The 17527-nt window shown below is 38.8% G+C and overlaps 1 protein-coding gene across 2 annotated transcripts; it reads right to left on the bottom strand.

Annotated features, from left to right (window-relative positions):
* Positions 1 to 1096: 1096 nt before the first annotated feature.
* Positions 1097 to 17273, bottom strand: SERPINB2 (serpin family B member 2). Of its 2 annotated transcripts, none has more exons than XM_025365350.1 (8): positions 17207 to 17273; positions 13411 to 13587; positions 9620 to 9739; positions 7798 to 7926; positions 7173 to 7290; positions 3076 to 3218; positions 2406 to 2570; positions 1097 to 2087 (listed from the first exon to the last, which is right to left on the bottom strand). In XM_025365350.1, exons 2-8 carry the CDS (start codon positions 13576 to 13578, stop codon positions 1683 to 1685), a joined length of 1248 nt encoding a protein of 415 aa, XP_025221135.1. In that variant the 5' UTR covers positions 13579 to 13587; positions 17207 to 17273; the 3' UTR covers positions 1097 to 1682. The 2 variants fall into 2 exon arrangements, with proteins under 2 accessions (XP_025221135.1, XP_025221136.1); XM_025365351.1 differs by lacking the exon at positions 17207 to 17273 and adding an exon at positions 14933 to 15190 and having other exon boundaries at positions 1195 to 2087.
* Positions 17274 to 17527: the final 254 nt, after the last annotated feature.

The following is a 17527-nucleotide window of genomic DNA, read 5'->3' as shown; positions in this document are numbered from 1 at the left end:
TAAGACTCATGATAATTCACAGTTACCACCTACCACCTTGCAGAATTATGAAAGCACATAGAAAAATGAAATTAAAAGTAAGTAGAAGAATGCAAGAAACAGCAACTCTTAATTTTCGGGAATGTCTGATTAGAAGAAATATACACCATTATGCAAGGCTTAAAAAGTTAACTGAGTAATTTTCTGGGATTCATGTTTGACCAGCTTACAGTGAGACAGTTTTATTGCTGACAAAGATAAGAAAGATCATAATCACTAGTATTTATTAAATATTATATATGCCAAGTATTCTTTTAATTGCCTGATACATAAGAACTCATTTAGTCATTATAGCAATATGACAAAAGCAGTTTTTTCTTTAATTTTCACTGAGAGAAAACTAGAGCAAAAAGAAGCACCATGGTTGGCCTGTGTTACAACTGGGATTTGGAGGCAGAGAGTCTAAGTCTTGAGGCCACTTCTTTAGCTACCATGTTCTAGTGGGTCAAGCATCCCTGCCTGCCATCGAAGGGACTGTGGTACATTTCCAGGATCCAGCCACACTCCTGCAGCCAGACTCTGTTGTTCAGACCCCCAGCCTATAACTTGCCTTATTTCTCAGGTCTTCAATTATGTCCTTCTCTGCCTCCGACTCACTCAAAAGCATTCACTGCTATTAGAAGCAAACACCCATAGAAGGAGCCATCTTTTGTTTCCCCTCCTGCTCTTGCACCCAGTCCATCTCCCATCTTCACTGCTTGCAACTCTCAGCTCAATGACTGAGGCCTTCTTCTGTGTCTGGACCACTGGACTTGGTCATTAATCCTGGTGTCCTTAATGTTTAGACACTGGTTTCCCCAAAAGACTCTAACTTAGACTATTCTGAATTGCTATGTCTTTGCTGCTGTGAGAAAGCAGCTCTAATCCATTTTTCATATAACCCCATCCCACTCACCCTCAACACTGGGTCTTTTTGAATGAAGGTGGTTATGCCTTGGATCCTTCATCCTGTCTATTTTTTCTGAGTTCTCACAAGTGAGTCATGGTGCTCAACTCCTAGGTATCAAGGTATAATAGGTCTATGATCTGCAGACCTAATGAAATGACAACAAATGTATTGTTGTTTGGAAGCAGGTTTATTTATTATATACTTGCAATTGAATATAAGATACAGACATATGTATGTGGTATGTATTGCTAGAAATGCATATAACATATATTTGCCTATTGTTTAATGTTTTTTCTAGATATTTATTCTATAGAAGGACATGGAGGGATACCTACTTATTCTTCATTATAAGAACAAGTAAAGGCATTTTTTAGATAGGAAATTAACTGATCATCTGCTTCTATAACTTTATTAGCTACATTCAATAGACAGTGAGCAATAATTTAAAAACTCACCATTATATAAAATAATAAATAACAAAGTAAAAGTTAATGTTATAAAAATAAACTGAGAGTAAGGAAAATCTAAAAGGGCTTCATCCCATTTTAGAAGACCAAATGATTAATGGGGTTGTCATGTTATAATAGACAATTGTCTAATTATTTCCATGTTTTTATTTAGTGTGTAGCAGAAGTTGTTCAGAAGAACAAAAATACGTAGAAAACATCTCTAAATTTTTGGCAATTTGAAATAGCAATTCTGAGGCACACAGCTCATATACAAAAATCTTTTGCAGAAATAGCACGTTTTGGTTTTAGGGTGAGGAAAATTTGCCAAAAAATAAAATGCACTTGGTTATTTTATGCATAATAAGGAAAAGGAAAGGATGATCTGCCACAAACTGTGGGCCTCCATGACCGGTTCTCCCTGACATAACGCCTCCTGTGCCAGCGGCTGCTTCAGTGCCCTCCTCATTCACGTCCACCATGGCTTGGTGGAACACTTCAGAAAGAAACAAGTCATTCCGCTCCGACATCCCTGAGAAATTGGCCTGTCCCTTGTCGAAGGCGTCCTCCATGCCCATGCTTCTCAGAATGGATTTGAGTTCATAATGCTCTTCTAATTTGAACTGGGGTATATATACCTCAACATCATCTTCAGCCATTGTGTCTTTGCTGGTCCACTTGTTGAGTTTGTCATAGGTTATTTCACTTTCCAGCTGCAAAGCAAAACAAAACAAAGCAAAGAAAATACAGCAAGTATTAGAACAGAAGGAAAACAACTTTAAGTCTAATATTAAAAATCAGTGACTTTATTGTGGGTGATATAAAAAGTTAACAGATTGGTCAGGTTTTTACAAGAAGGTAATATGTATGACATAGTTAAGGCTTTGAGTGAAATGTAGAGGTATGCCACATTTACTATCAACTGTTTCATATATTTCCGTGAGAAATTACCACACCATTTGTAAGGAGTATATATTCATCTCACGAAAGGTAGGTTTAGCCCCAGAAACTTGAATATCTCAATGTCTTACCAGTTCCAAGCCAGTGGACACATCGGCAATTTCATCTGGAAGCAACAGGAACATGCTAACATCTCCAGCATATGGGAGTTCTAGAATCTGAGCCTTCAGGTCTTCTATGTATCCAATGTTTAGCTTTTCACGCAAGTACATCATCTGTACAGGTGTGTGCTGAGCCTAATATTATTAAAAAGTAAAATATGGAAGTTGGTTATAAGATATCAAGAGATTTAAAATTAGACATAAAGGAGGATGGGTTCTACTTTAGTGTTGGATAAATGTGGTTTTTTAATCAACAAAATAAACTATTTGTACATCCTTAGTGGGTACTCTGATATTATTAGCTCGTTCAACTTTATACCCTTTATTTAGTAAGATGGACAACAATGGTAATGACAACCATAATTATAAAACACTTGTTTAGTTGTTACTATGGGCCAGGAACTCATGTCTCAATATTTACAGCCCTCTGAACTAAGTGGTAGAGTCAACGTTTGAGTCTGGGCATGTATAACTAAAAAGCCATGGTCTTCCCCTCTACCTCTACTGTTTCTTGAAAGAGTCCAATACTTTTAACTAGCAAGTCATGTAGGAAAATGAATGAGTGGTCTCTAATTTTTCTGTCTGTATCTTGTCAAAGGCCCTAAAATATACTAGGAAGATATATTTTGTTGTCTCATACCGAGTTCACACGGAAAGGATAAAGCCCATTTAGTTTCTTCTCAAATGGAGTTTTCCACTTTCCTTTGAAGTAGACAGCATTCACCAGGACCATCCTGGTATCCCCATCTACAGAACCTTCAGGTAACAAGTTTAGGATTTTGCCTACAGAAAACATAACATATATTTAGGTTTCATAATCAAGAACTGTGAAATTTACTTACTGAATCTTCCGAGTAGCCATCAAACTAAATTCATCAAATTGCAGAGATGTTGATCTTCAAGCTCAAGTTTTTCTTTAGATTTATTTAAAGCAAAATTAAAATTGAAACAAATTTCTCAAAAGGCTTGCAAAATCCAAGAAAAAATGAAGAAATAACGTATTTAAAAGTTAGACCTCCTATCAAATTTGGAAAGGAGATTTTCACTTCCTTTTATAATGCTTACTCAAATCTTTGCAGTTGAAAGTTACTCAAGTAAGAAGGAAGTGAAAGAGAGGCTCTTAAGGAATATTATAGTGCCTTTCCAAAATATATCATGTACTGCAAGATCTGGTCTAGACAGTCTGAGGATCTGACTCACTCGTTTATTCAAAAACATTTTTAAAAAAATATGCTGCACCTAAATTAAGAATAGTGCAGATAAAAGAGATGAGAAAGGAATAATTATCCTGGATGAGCCTAGAAGACTGGGAGAGACATTCAAAATCAGTTGTGGAACCCTGTGTGATAACTTCTGTAATTGAGCTAAATAATATAAGTACTATGACCATACAGAGAAGGGAGTGAAGGAGTGAGTGAGCTAAATAATATAAGTACTATGACCATACAGAGAAGGGAGTGAAGGAGTGAGTCCGAGAAGATTGATAGAAACAGGGACAACTGAGTGTGATCATTTAAAAAAATGAAATTGGCTTAAGAAGCAGTCTGCTTATAGTTAGTACTTGCTCTGCAGTATTCCAAGCATCAAAATATATTATTGTGATATTCTATTAGGTGGGTTTTATTAGTGTCATTTTATTCCAAAGGACACCACTAGGTTAGCAGTATTCCCAAGGTTATGATGCTGGTAAGCTTGTAAAAATTCTGCCTCGACAGTCAAAACTACTGACAAATACAAGACTCTTAACAAATTAATAGCTCAATGTGGTTTTGAAGTAGGAGGTGGGACCTGACTCTGGAGGCATGGTTTAGACACCAGACCAAACTAAGGGCTAGCTAAAACAGGGACCAGGGACCAGGGTGGAAGCAGTGTGCCATGTCAATTTACCATTGTGATGGCAACACCTTGGAGTTACCACCTCTTTCCGTGTCCGTGGCAATGACCTGACGACCCAAAAGTTACTCTCCCTTCCCTAGAAATTTCTACATAAACTGCCCCTTAATCTACATGTAATTAAAAGTAGGTACAAATATGACTGCAAAACTGCCCTGAGCTGTGCCTCTCAGCACAGTGCCTGGGGTAGCCCTGCTCTGCAGGAGCAATCATGGAGCTCTAACATTGCCACTTCACTAAAGCTGTTTTCTTCTATCCTACCTCCAGCTCACCCTTGAATACTTTCCTGGGTGAAGCCAAGAACCCTTGAAGGCTAAGCCCCACTTTGGAGCTTGCCTGACTTGCATCAGTTTCACCTTCAATGTATTCATTTAATAGACACATTCAATATATTTCCCAAGCTATTAAAATTTTTGGTTAGTATTGGGGTATAGTAATGTGTGATGTGTATGATAAAACTAGTATTCAATCATAACATGATGAAACAGACAATTCTCTCCAATTCTTACAAAAGCTGGTAAAACAATCTGCCAAAATAGCTGCTTGGCATCTTGGCAAAATAACTGATTGACTTACAGCCATTTAGCACAATGTCTAAAGAAAAAAACAACTCATGCCGTTCTTTAAAGAAAGCAAAACTTCCATTTGTCTCTTTAATTTTGTTCTCCATTTTGACTGAACTTTTGTTGATTTAAATCATCTTTCTCTGCTTCCTTTATGTCAATGGTCTGTCGATATTTTAGAACAGTATTTCAAAATCCACAGTGAAAATGAAGAACTAAAAGGAAATCAATTATTTTCAGATAAACAAAATATATATATATTTTTTAAATCCCATAGAACTTAGTTTATGTGCATTTTCCATTGTGGTAAGTAATAAACCAAGACACCGAACTATTTCTTGAGACAATGTCTTAAACATAAAAGTTAAATGAAAATCCTTAAAAAAATAAGTTATTAAAATCTTTAAACATCCAATTGAGGAATTCTGGAGTTAGACTAAAGATCAGAAGAAGCAACCCTAGCTTTACCACTGCCAGTGGCATCTTAGGGGAGCTAGTTAACCTCTTGGAAACATGGTGCTCCAAACACAAATTGATAAGAAGGATAGGAGCTCTCTTAGGACGTTTCCAATCCTAACAGATCATAAATGAATGAAATACTTACACAATTCTGAATTCATAATCATCTCTATTTCTTAGAAATACATTTATATGTTAGTATTCAATGATTGTTTACTGAAGGCCTACAACTCTACCTGGAAATTCAGAAGAATGAAGGATTTTCACTGTCAGCAAAAAATTGTGCAAATTTTTGTGGGGACACAAGACAAGCGTGACACACTGGTCCTACCCAAAAATAATTAGAGCCTGAGAGGAAAAGCAAAGCAAACTAACAAAAATCAGTTCCATAATTGCTTAAGGTCATATATGGCTAACATTAACATGACTTGTAAAGCTGAAAAAGCAGATGAGGAGACGAGAAGAAGAAAAGATCAGGAAGTGATTAGGAGACACTTCCAGGAAAGAGTAAGACTTTGGCTGCAACTTAAACTGCAAGTTTAATCCTGTAGTTGAGGCATCCACAGAAGCAAAGTCTAGAGGCAGCAATGAGTGTTTATGGGAGCTCCAGGAGCCAGTGGTAGCCAAGCGCAGTTAACTGGATTACTGAGAACTTGAAAGTCAAGGTAAAGAACGAGACCTTCTCCTGAGGACAGTAGAAGGTCACTGACAGTTTCTAGTGTGGGAATAGCATAATAAGTGTGTTGCATCACCTCTTTAATTTCACCTCCTTCCCTTGGCCCTCTGCATTCCAGTGAGACCAGACTCTATTCTTCTCCTTAGGGTTACCTCTGGACCTTTGCATATTCTGTGCACTCGGTCTGGAAATCTCCCCCGAGGCACGTGCCCTCCACCTGGCCAGCTCCAGTCCGTCTTCCCAATTACAGTTTAAACATTTTTAAATCGAGTCAGATGCCTTTCCTGTGTACTCCCACATAGCACCTCTACTTCTCAATAAAAGCACTGACTACTACTGTATAGCAATTGCCAACATGATTGAACGCCTCCTCTGTAAACTCTATGGTGGCAGGATTTACCATTTTTATATTTATCTCCACATATAGTTTCTGGCACATGGTGTGTGGTGGATAAATATTTGTTGACTAAGTGAATGAACATTAATTGAACTTAATGAATGAATGAATTTAATGAATAAATGATGCAATGAACTAAATTACAATGAATAAATGATTCAATTAAATCATTTATTCATTGTAAAATATACAAAGGGAGGTAGGAGCCTGTGAAAGAATTAAGAGCATGAGTTAAAATGGTAGACTCGACTTAGATAATCAAGGAGGGATGAAGCAGAGACCAAAAAAACTTGCTGGTGGATTGGCTTTGAATGGTGAAAGAGAAGAAACAGTGAAAATAATTTTATGATTCTTCCCTCCTCCACTGCCTGTATTCTTTACAGCTCACACCATTTACTAAGCTCAGGGTCAAGCCTTGTTTTCTTTTTGTCCACAGTGGGCGTAGACTCACAATTATTTCAATGCTCATATTTCCTATTTTGAAAGCTTCTGCTTCCTTTCATATTCTATCCTCAAGCAATATCCAAAATCAAATATTTAAGTACTAAATATATGTCTTCTATTAGTAGGTCTCAATTATTTCCTCTCAGTTAAAACACGACTGAGCTAATCAGGAATAAAGTTGCATCCACCAAAGTAACTAAAGCTGGACAAATTGTAAAGGGGTGAGGGCTAAGTTCATGGATGGGAAAAGATAGATCAGAGTTTTCTAACTGGAAAGAAGAAAAGAAAATATTTCTTGGTTTTACCTTGGGTTTGAGTCTTGACCCAGGAATTAATCTTTTTTCTGGCTTCTTCTGCATATTCTAGGAAGTCTACTGCCTGGGGTTCTGAGGAGTAATATTTCTGACAGAGTCGAATATATTCCTTTAAAGCAAGAAAATGACGAAGGTTACATAAAATGCATACCAAACAAGCCATGGCGTAATTGTGAATTACGGTCTTCCTATTGAGATTAGGAGACCTGGGGTAGGGTGGGAGTGGAGGTTGGCTATGGAAGGCAGGTGCTGAAGGGGGAAAGAGTGCAGATCCCCTTGTCCACACTCCCACCCCAACTCTATCCACCTTCTTGCACTCTTTGCGTTATAGAGACAGAAAAAAAGGAAAGAGGTTTGGCTTGGGGGATAGTGTCTCTGGAAAACAGTTGTATTTGTTTTCCTGATTTATGACTCTGCAATTGGGACATTTGCAACAGGGAGAGGAGGAAGCCCCAGAGGGTACAGGAGGGGCAGCTGTTATGTGAGGCCAGCCCTAGGGAGCTGGCGTGGAATTCCAACTCTGCTTTTACGAACTGTAGAATTGTAGAGAACTGCTTTGAAAGTGACTTCATTACTTGTTTGGGGTCCAGCCATTTCAATTACAGGTTTCACTTACTTCCCTGAAGCTTGCAGACTTCTCACCAAACAGTTTATTGACACTTTCCAGTAAATAATCCCCTGTGGATGCATTGATTGCAGAGCTGAGAGAGCGGAAGGATGAATGGATTTTATCTGCAGCTTGTGCCTTGAACAGAAAGAAGGGATTCTCTATATATAACACAGGACTACTAAACAAGACCGTTCTTAAGCCATGATAATAGTTTTTGAACACAATCCTGAAATGCTATATTAATACATACTTTATTTTGGTACTTTAGAGGAATCTTTGAGAAAATTATTTCGATAAAGATGTGGTGCATTAAAACTAATAAGGTGAATTTTAATTTCTTTCACATTTTGCTGTGTCTATGGATTGGATTTAACCAGGAGGTGACCAACAGCCTAGAAGAAAGACAGGCCCCTTTTTAGTTTCCTAAACGTCAAGGTCTCTAGGGAATTTTTGTTATATTTATAAGATGGATAAGTTCTGGGGATCTAATGTACAGTATAATGGCTATAGTTAAGAAGACTGTGTTCATTAATAGTTACAGTTAATTAAACTGTTTACTTGAAACTTGTGAAGAATATGTTTTTAAGTGTCCTCCTCACTATACATACATGCATACATACAAATGGTAGTTAAATGTAGTGATGGATGTGTTCATTAATTTGACTGTAATAATTTCACAATGTATAGGTACAGCAAGTCATCACACTGTACATCTTGAACACGTACAATTTTTATTTGTCCATTATACCTCAATAAAGCTGGCAGGAAGGAAATGTTGCCTTAGTAATGATCTTACAAAGTTCATATAGCTTCTCTAGTCACCTATTTTATGGGGCAATCTATGCAGTGGAAAATACGGATTTTAGTAAACCACAAAAGTGAATGGTAATTTCAGTCCTCAACCTGAAGTTTGTAAGCACCATGTCAGACACAGGGGTTGGTCACAGTAGCAGCCTGTCCTAGGGCAGGGGACAGAGCCCTCCCGATGGACTGCCAGGTATTGCAGGACACCTGGTGGAATCTCCACATGATCAGGGTCCTGTCCACCTCCTCTAGCCCATAATTCCCTGGGCAATGGGTAGAAGGAGTGTCAGAGTGCCCAGGAAGAGAGCTGTGGGAGATACCTCTTCATAATCTACCTTATAAGCATGACTGTGGAAGTTGGTTACCAACAGGAGCAGTCTATACTCAGGTTCTATAACTTAACTGGATAGCTGACATTTAAGGAAATGGAGTATTGAGGAAATGTATTACTCCCAGAGATAGCTGATTGATTAATAGATTAGATGACAGAGAAGACAGATCATAGATGATAGATAACACAGATAGATAGGATTCATAGATGTATGATAGATAAGATAGATGAGAGAGATCAATGACAGATGATAGGTTAGATGTATAGAAGGAAAGATATCTGAAGGTCAGTGATTTCTCATGCAATCATTGGGCCTGACCTTCGCCATCTCTCAATTAATTGTCAGTCCCTACCCTCTCTCCTCTGGAAATCCTCATCCATACACATGTATTCTAGGAGTCTCTGCTGTGGATTTATAATAAATAACACACACCTCACCAATGACAAAGGGGCGTGAGAGAATTTAGAAATAAATAGGCTTGACCTAAAACTCATGAAGTCTGGATTCTTTCCTGGCTCTCGTTAGGCGTATCACCTTAGGATATGTTTTTCTTAATGACTCTGAGTCTTAGTTTTCTTTCTGTGAATGGGGGAGGGTATATTCGCTTCCTTCCCAGTCTAACACTGTGAATTTAAGAGAAGAAGATTGCAAAAATAAACCACAAAAGAAATATGGACCAATAAGTCAGATACCTGCAAAATCGCGTCAGGATAAGTACCCTTCTGGATCTGCTGCATGAACCCACAGCTCGTCGAGTTCTCTGGAATCAAAGGGGTAACTGCATTGGCTCCCACTTCATTAAACTGAAGCACCTACAACCAGGATTAGAGAAAATGGTTACACTTGCCCACGGATTTACTGAACTTTTAAAACGGATGGCTATCAGGTGGCTGTAAAATGGTCCTAGATCTCTTCCCTGCCCTTATATGTGGGGAACAAGCATAGATACTCAATACTCTTTCTGTGTAATATAAAAGTATCAGCTAACCTAAATTTCCTTTATAGAAAACAGCATGAGGTGTTTTAGATTAATTTATATCCTGGCCATTTTGGAAAACAAATTGTTATTATGAGATGATTTAAAACCTCTTCCCCAAATTATCTAAATTATATCCAACCAATAAATGGCCTTGAAAAAATGCCAGTATTTTGAAGAAAGTCACAAGGTTAACTCAGAACCTTGTGTGTCTCTCTCTTTTCAGTGGCCTTATACACAGAATCCTTTCAATCTGTCAAAAACTACAAGCCAGAGTCAGCTAAAGCATAAAAACAGGTCACGTAATAGTAACAGGATTCACCTAAAATATTTACACGTACCACATTCATACACAGAGAAATTAATGTCCATGTGAGGGACAAGTTGATCTGGTGACACGTGAATCTCTTTGTATGGTAAGTAAGCAGTTTCGGCTGACACAGGGAAGCTGACAGTCCTGAAGCTGCCTCAGATCCCCTTCCCACAACACTGCTGCCTGCCCGCCTTGGTCTGCCAGTCTTAATACCTGCAGGCTGGCCCTGCCTTCCAGCCACCCACCCCATCCAACCTTCTTGGGAACCCATGGTCCTGCAGCACCTCCCTATGGGGTCCCTGAGGAGAAGTCGATCTGGTAAGTGGCTTGATGGTTGGGGTTCTGCTAATAAAGTTAATTAAGGCAGCCTTGTCCAGCAGGTTGGTGAATTTCTGGGCTAGAGGGAGAGGTGTTAGAGTTTGTGAGGTCTTTCTCTGCTCTTTGAGTCATACATCATAACTCCTGCCTAGTATTCTCTGAAAAGAAGTGGTGCAACTCCGCCCTCACATAAAAGAAGAATATTTCCTGCGACAGCTTGGCTGGTTTTCCTCCCTTCCAAGGAAATTGACCCTTGAATCAGGGTTCTCTGGGCTAGCACTAAAGCCTTCCTGAATCAGCGTTAAAGTCACTCAGGGAGATGTCCCTGCAAAAGTGGGACTGTGAGCTGCCCCTAGTCCATGCCAAGGCCACGGAGAAAATAGTGAGGCAGTTTGGCCTGGATGGGTCTGTTTCCTCCCTCTAAGGAAAAGAGCTTGTACCCTAATTCCCACAGACCTACGTGTCCAGGAGCTTATGCCTTTTATTTATTCTTTTCTTTCACTACAAATATACCACTTCTAACAGCTACAGCAATTCTCAAATGTGTGGCCTCTTCTTGCCCCGCTTCCCTCATCTGTAAAATAAGTATGGTAATCATCATACCTACCTCATAGTATTTTGTCTTATGTGAGTAAATTTATGAGAAGTTCTTAGAAAGATGCCTGGCTAAGGCACTAATAAGTATTAGTTGTTATTACAATGATGGCTACTAAGTGTCTTACATAGTATCTCTAAGCTTCACAACGGTCTTGCATGCTACACATTTTTATTCCCATTCTATAGATGAGAAAACTGAGATGCAAATGGTTTCAATGTCCTCACACACACGTAGTAAGGAACAAAGCCATGACTCAAACACAGATACGTCTGTCCCCACAGTCTGTTTCTTTCTCCAAGCCAATCAATGTCTTTTTCTTTTTATTTGGGAAGCAATCATATTAACATTTGAGTTTCAAAATCTACACATGCAACAGAGTTGTAAAAAGACTATATAGAGTCTCAAAAAAAAAAAAAAAAAACAAAAAAAAACAAACAAACTATGTAGAATCCTTGCATAGTCCCAAAGGCTTAAAGCACTTCTTATATAGAGAAAAGCTATCATGTGTCCAGAGTGATCGGTTTATTTTCCTCTAGTACCAAAATCAAGATTTTTACTTTAACAACCCAGAGCACTTCGTTTGGCATTTGCTCCCAAAATATATTGCTACTGATTCCTTTACCTTTAAAAACAAAACAAAACAAACAAACAAAAAAACCTAGGCCAGGTGCGGTGGCTCACGCCTGTAATCTCAGCACTTTGGGAAGCCGAGGCAGGTGGATCATAAGGTCAGGAGTTTGAGACCAGCGTGACTAAGATGGTGAAACCCCGTCTCTACTAATACAAAAACTAGCCGGGCATCATGGCAGGCACCTGTAATCCCAGCTACGTTGGGAGGCTGAGGCAGGAGAATGGCTTGAACCTGGGAGGTGGAGGTTGCAGTGAGCCAAGATCACGCCACTGCACTCCAACCTGGGTGACAGAGCGAGATTCCGTCTCAAAAAAAAAAAAAAAGGAAAAAAGGAAAAAACCTAAGACCTGGTGTTTCTAAAGTTTTTGTGCCAATTTACTATCTTTATTCTTTCAAGGCAAAAAAGCAAACATACTGGGGAAAGAATATTGCAAAAGACTACTTGTGTCAGGGTGTTGAGCAATTGAGTTTTGTTGTAAGTCTCAATGTTTAAACTGTCACAAACACAGAGAGTGATTCACCCATCCCTTGTCTTCCTGCAGCAAGATTGGCCAATGCTCTCTCTGTGAAACTTCAAACATCAAATGAGGCCCACCTTACACGGGTCACCATGTGCATGGAAAGAATGTGTTTACACTCAGGTACGTTCTTGTGGGAAACTAGAAACCAGCCAGCAGCATCTTGGTGTGACTGCATGCACAATGCATGCTTGTCCTTAAAGCATTTAATGTTAATGTTTGTGTTTGTGAATGCAAGGGAATTTTAATGATGTGATGGCCACATCGAGGTCACTAACCTGGGAAATAACACGATCGCAAGAATTTTATATGTGCTGAGTGACTGACTACTGCATGATGATTGCCGTGTATAATAGAAGTAGTCCAGCATAATTTCAACGGCCCAGACTCAGTGGAAAGAGTTTCCTGACTGAGTCCATGTCCATTCACCAAGGAAGGCAGGCAGTGGCCTTGCAGAAATCCCTCATGATGATGTTGTGCATCCCATCCACCTTCGTTTTCAGGGCTGGCCATGCATAATGCCAGGTCTCATTCTGCTACCATGACCTCACAGGCATGATCTTCTGCAGCTACAACACTATCCATGCATCTCTGTGGGTATAGTGAGCACCACCGTGGTATGTTTTTCTTCCCTTTGTGATACCCTCTTAACATTATTGGGAGGAATTCTTCATAGGAACATGGAACAAACACCACAGTGGCAGAGCAATGGGAAGGAGCCCAAGCTAGGAGTTAGGAGACAGTGGGGCTTCATTGACACCACCAGAGCTCTCATCTGTAAAATGATATCTGTCTTAAAACTGAATGAGATAATGGGTACGACACACTCACTTTGAAAAACAAGAGTATTATGTTATTAAAATATAAGATGCGGCCACTCATAACTGTTTCCAGCCTTGCAGGCTATTCAACTCCGATATGCCTTCAACAGCTACAACTAAGGGATTTTGGGGTTTGGCTGTCTTATAGATTTGAATCTAAGGAATTCGTGTTGTAAAGATCAGTCCTGCATTACCTGTGGTGATTGCTGACCTCCCGAGTCACATGTCTTTAGCATAAAACAAGAGCAGTTCTCCAATTCCATTCAGGAACCACTCGTCCCAAATGTGGAGCTTCAGCTCAGACTCACCTTGGCCATCTGGTCTTGGGTGCTGCCCCTGGAGCCCATGTAGACCATGGCCATGGTGGACGAGATGCTCCATGGGGAGAAGAAGAGGTTCTGGGTCGGGCTTGCGTTTGCCAGATGCTTGAATAAATTGAGGGCAAAGAGTGTGTTTGCTACACAAAGGTCCTCCATTGTTTCAATCTAGAAGCAAAGAGAGGAAGAAAAAAACAGCTCTGAAACTCGAGGTAACATTTTGGGTGAGGTCAGCACAGTAGGACAGGCTGCACTCTGTGCAGGGACAGATTCCCTCTCTGTTCTTCCTCTGGAACAACATGAGGCAGGGCGGGGACAGCTTCATGGACATGCCACCTGTGCAGCTGTAAAAAGCCCCTCGTTTGGCCAAATGTCCTCCTATCGCCATCTTGAAATTCTTGATAATTTTAAACAAAAGGCCCACATTTTCACTGTGCACCAGACCCTGTAAATTACATAGCCATTCCTGAGATACATGAAGTGTTTTGTATGATGAGCAGTGACACTTGGTGACATTCCATAGAATAACAATGACAATAAATAGGAACAGGAGTAGGAATTGAAGCCAGGTTGGCAGACCCTAGGGTCATGCTCTCAACTTCTGTGCTGCCCCAACAAGCACACTGCACACATCCACACCACACACACTGCCACACAGGAAGATACACACATATTGAAATGCATGTCACCTGCATACATACCTTGTTGCATCGGGTAAGATGGTCAATCTTCTTTCTACTTTCCTGCTTCTAAAGTGGCTTTGACTCATTGTTTGAAGGTTTGGACTTTCACCCAGCCCCTATTCCAACACCCCTTCCCTATATGCACCACACATACCACAGCCTTACTAAAAAAGACTTCCTGTACTGGGGAGTTCATTACTGGGAGGACTAGAAGACCCCCTTCTTCTGCCACCCCACCAGGTAGAAAGTCAATGCCAGGCAAGATTGCAGGGATAATCCTTAATTCCAGGCCTATGAAACTCATATACACCAAGGTATGAACCATCTGAGACCTTCCGTGACCTCAGGCTTTGCAGGCAACTGAATGCATGCCCACACCCAAGGTGTGTGTGTTTTTTGGTCCTGACCAATAATCGTCTTTCCAGCTGTATGTTTTGCTTTCATCATAGCTTGAAACTTAGCCTGTAATTATCAAAATATATCAATATACCAAACAATGCTGATATTCATCATCCCTCAGGAAACCTTCTTATGACAGTGCCTTCCCAGAACTGGGGAGGGGTTGGTACAAGTACCCAGGAGGAAGCATGTCCTCTGGCTCTGGTCTTGGTTGTCTACACCTGTGGTCTCCCACGGCAGGGCTCTCCAACAAGGACCAGTGATCACTTCTTTCTTGTGTGAACCCTTGGTTCATGAACGCTTTTTTCTTTTTTTTAAGAAAGTGTTTGGAATTTGTTTGTATTAAAACGTCTCATTTGGAATACAACCAGACTACTTTATCAAGACAAAAATAGTAAATTAAATAAAATGTATCCCTAAAACTCTCTCACCTCCCCTCCTCATTTAATCTTTACAGAATCTGTATGAGGTAGAGGTGATTCTCCCTATCTTATAGATTATATCCTGATGCCCAGAGACATTAAGTAACTTGTATAATGTCACACAGCTGGTAGGTAGTGGAGCAGGGATTCAAGCCCAGGTCTGCCTAAGGAAGCCCACCCTTTCCAGTGTTCCACATTGCTTCGTTTGGTGATGCATAGCTTCACTATGAAGTGTAAGAGCTTAAGCAAGTTGTAGTGCAAGAAATGTTAGAAAGAGGAAGTCAAAAGAAAAAAGTAGTAAACCTGTAATTCTACTAGAAGGCTTATTACGAAAAAAAAATTCACTTTTTTTTTCTCTTGCTTCATCATAGATACTAGATTACATTGGATAGCTCAAAAATTTGTTCCTCTTCCTCTTAAATTTAAAATTGTCTAAATAATTAAATAGATTTATTGTATAGATTTCTAAAATTAATTATCTCAATATCTTTTGGAAACAAACAGAGTATTAATAACATGAATAAAATATTTCTCGATCACCATGTGAAAAATGTAAATAAGAGATCAGAGCCAGAAAAGTAAATTTAGACTTCTCCCATACCTAAATACATGATTCTTAGTAACAATTCATACTGGATTCTTTGTAACAATCCACATAGTAATTTTGATAGTAAAAATATTTAACTCTAAAGACAAACTATCAGAAAGTTCTGTTAATACTAAGTTAGAATTTAAGGTAACCTGATAAAGAAAAAAAGTTAATAAGAACAGAATCAAATTGTCCTGGATGCATTTACTTCTTCCAAAAAAATAGTTTCAATTACATTTTAAAATAAGATGTAATTAATTACATTTAATGTAAAAATAATATTTGATGTCTATATGGCAGTTACCAAATTCCTTCAGCTCCCTCTTCAATTTGCATAATTACCTGTCCAGTAAGGCTTAGCAATTTCTGTAATATGAATGAAAATAGAGATTGCACAGCTGGTCCATTTCAGAAGCCTAGACTGGATCACAGACTTCTGATTCCAAGTCTAATGCTTTCCTACAAACTTTTCAAGGAAGGTCTGAGAGTTTCATAATTTTAGAAATCTATGAAGGCACTCAGATGCAGTGTTTCCTGACTCTCAGATAAGGCCATACTTTATGTTTGAATGAAAATCTTTCCAAATAATGCAAAATTGAAGTAATGGAGTATTGTGAAATACCACAGCCTCCTGGAACAGGTATATCTGTTGTGAACTTTTTGACCTTATAATAATTTATATGATCTCATTAACTTCCAAATATTATTCTCTTAATTAAGGTTTAATAGTATTACTGGGATGAATTAATGGGAATAATATGCAGGGCTGGGCTTCCTGGCGGTGCTTGTGTTGGTTCCTGCAACACAAGTTGACAAATGCACCACTGAAACTTGGCACAGGGAAGGAAGAATTTGGGAGGAGTCACCAGGCACATGGACATTGTCTCTCACCCGATTGGCCCTGGACGTTAGATTGGAGTTTGCTGTAGCATTTAAAATAAATTTTGTTTACAATTGGACAGTGGAAATATTTTGAAATTGACCACAAAAATTAATGAGAACTGACAGAAAACAACAGTTTCAAGGGAACATCTCATCAAATACTGCTACATTTCCCCCAATAGAATTAAGATGGCTTTCGTAATGAATAAGTATCTTTTTATGGGGTATTAAGTTATTTACTGAACCATACTTCAGTCAACCCTGCAACTAGTTTGGTTGATTATTCTCTTTCACTAAATTGACCCATGATTGAACTAAACTCAATAAACATATTATTGCTGCTTAATTTTTGCAGTTCCTGCTTTTTCACTTAAGATGCAAATGAAGTCTTCTTTTCCTATTGTTTATATACAATGTAGAGATTACATTCAATTGCTTAAATGAAAATATTTTAATGTATCTAGCTGTTTCCATCAAATTTAGTGTCAAAACAGTAGCTGGTAGAGAACATATATATTCTAACCTGTTCAATAAAATTGACATCACAATCTGAATGTACATTTTGTTTTGGTTAATGCTACATAGGTATTTGTTGGCTTCTGAGATTCAAAATTAAACCTTATAAATTTAATTTAAATCTTGAAATAAACTATTTTCAATTAAACAACTAAACAAGAAAACACTACTTAAATTTTACTCCCCCTCTACAAACACCCCACATCCAAATTTTCAATCTATTAATACCAGCATGAGGGAAGAGAAAACATGAAATCCTTTTTCCCATAGAGATGGCATGGAAATCATTGAAATACCTGGTTGTTCTCTGGTTATTCGCTGAGTTGCTGTCTGACGGGCAATGCTCCTCTGAGAGTTGTTACAGTTCAGACATGGTAATGACTGGTTTTATACAGCTCTGCCCCTCCCACATGGCATTTTTTTTCCTCTCTCTCTCTTTTGATCTGTGTCCTTTGAGTGATTCAACATTTTACTCAGGAAGACATCATTAGAATAGAAATACTTGTTTGTAAAGGCATAGTTTAAGAAATTTTGGGGGAGGATGAGGTCACTCTGAAACCTAAGAATTTGTCAATATCTACACATGCCTGTCAAAATTAGCTAAAATCTGTCAGGCC

This window comes from Theropithecus gelada, chromosome 18, assembly GCF_003255815.1.
Source record: "Theropithecus gelada isolate Dixy chromosome 18, Tgel_1.0, whole genome shotgun sequence".
In the NCBI taxonomy this organism is placed as follows: domain Eukaryota; kingdom Metazoa; phylum Chordata; class Mammalia; order Primates; family Cercopithecidae; genus Theropithecus; species Theropithecus gelada.
The sequence above is the reverse complement of the archived record's forward strand: the minus strand, read 5'-3'. Positions and strand labels throughout refer to the sequence as shown.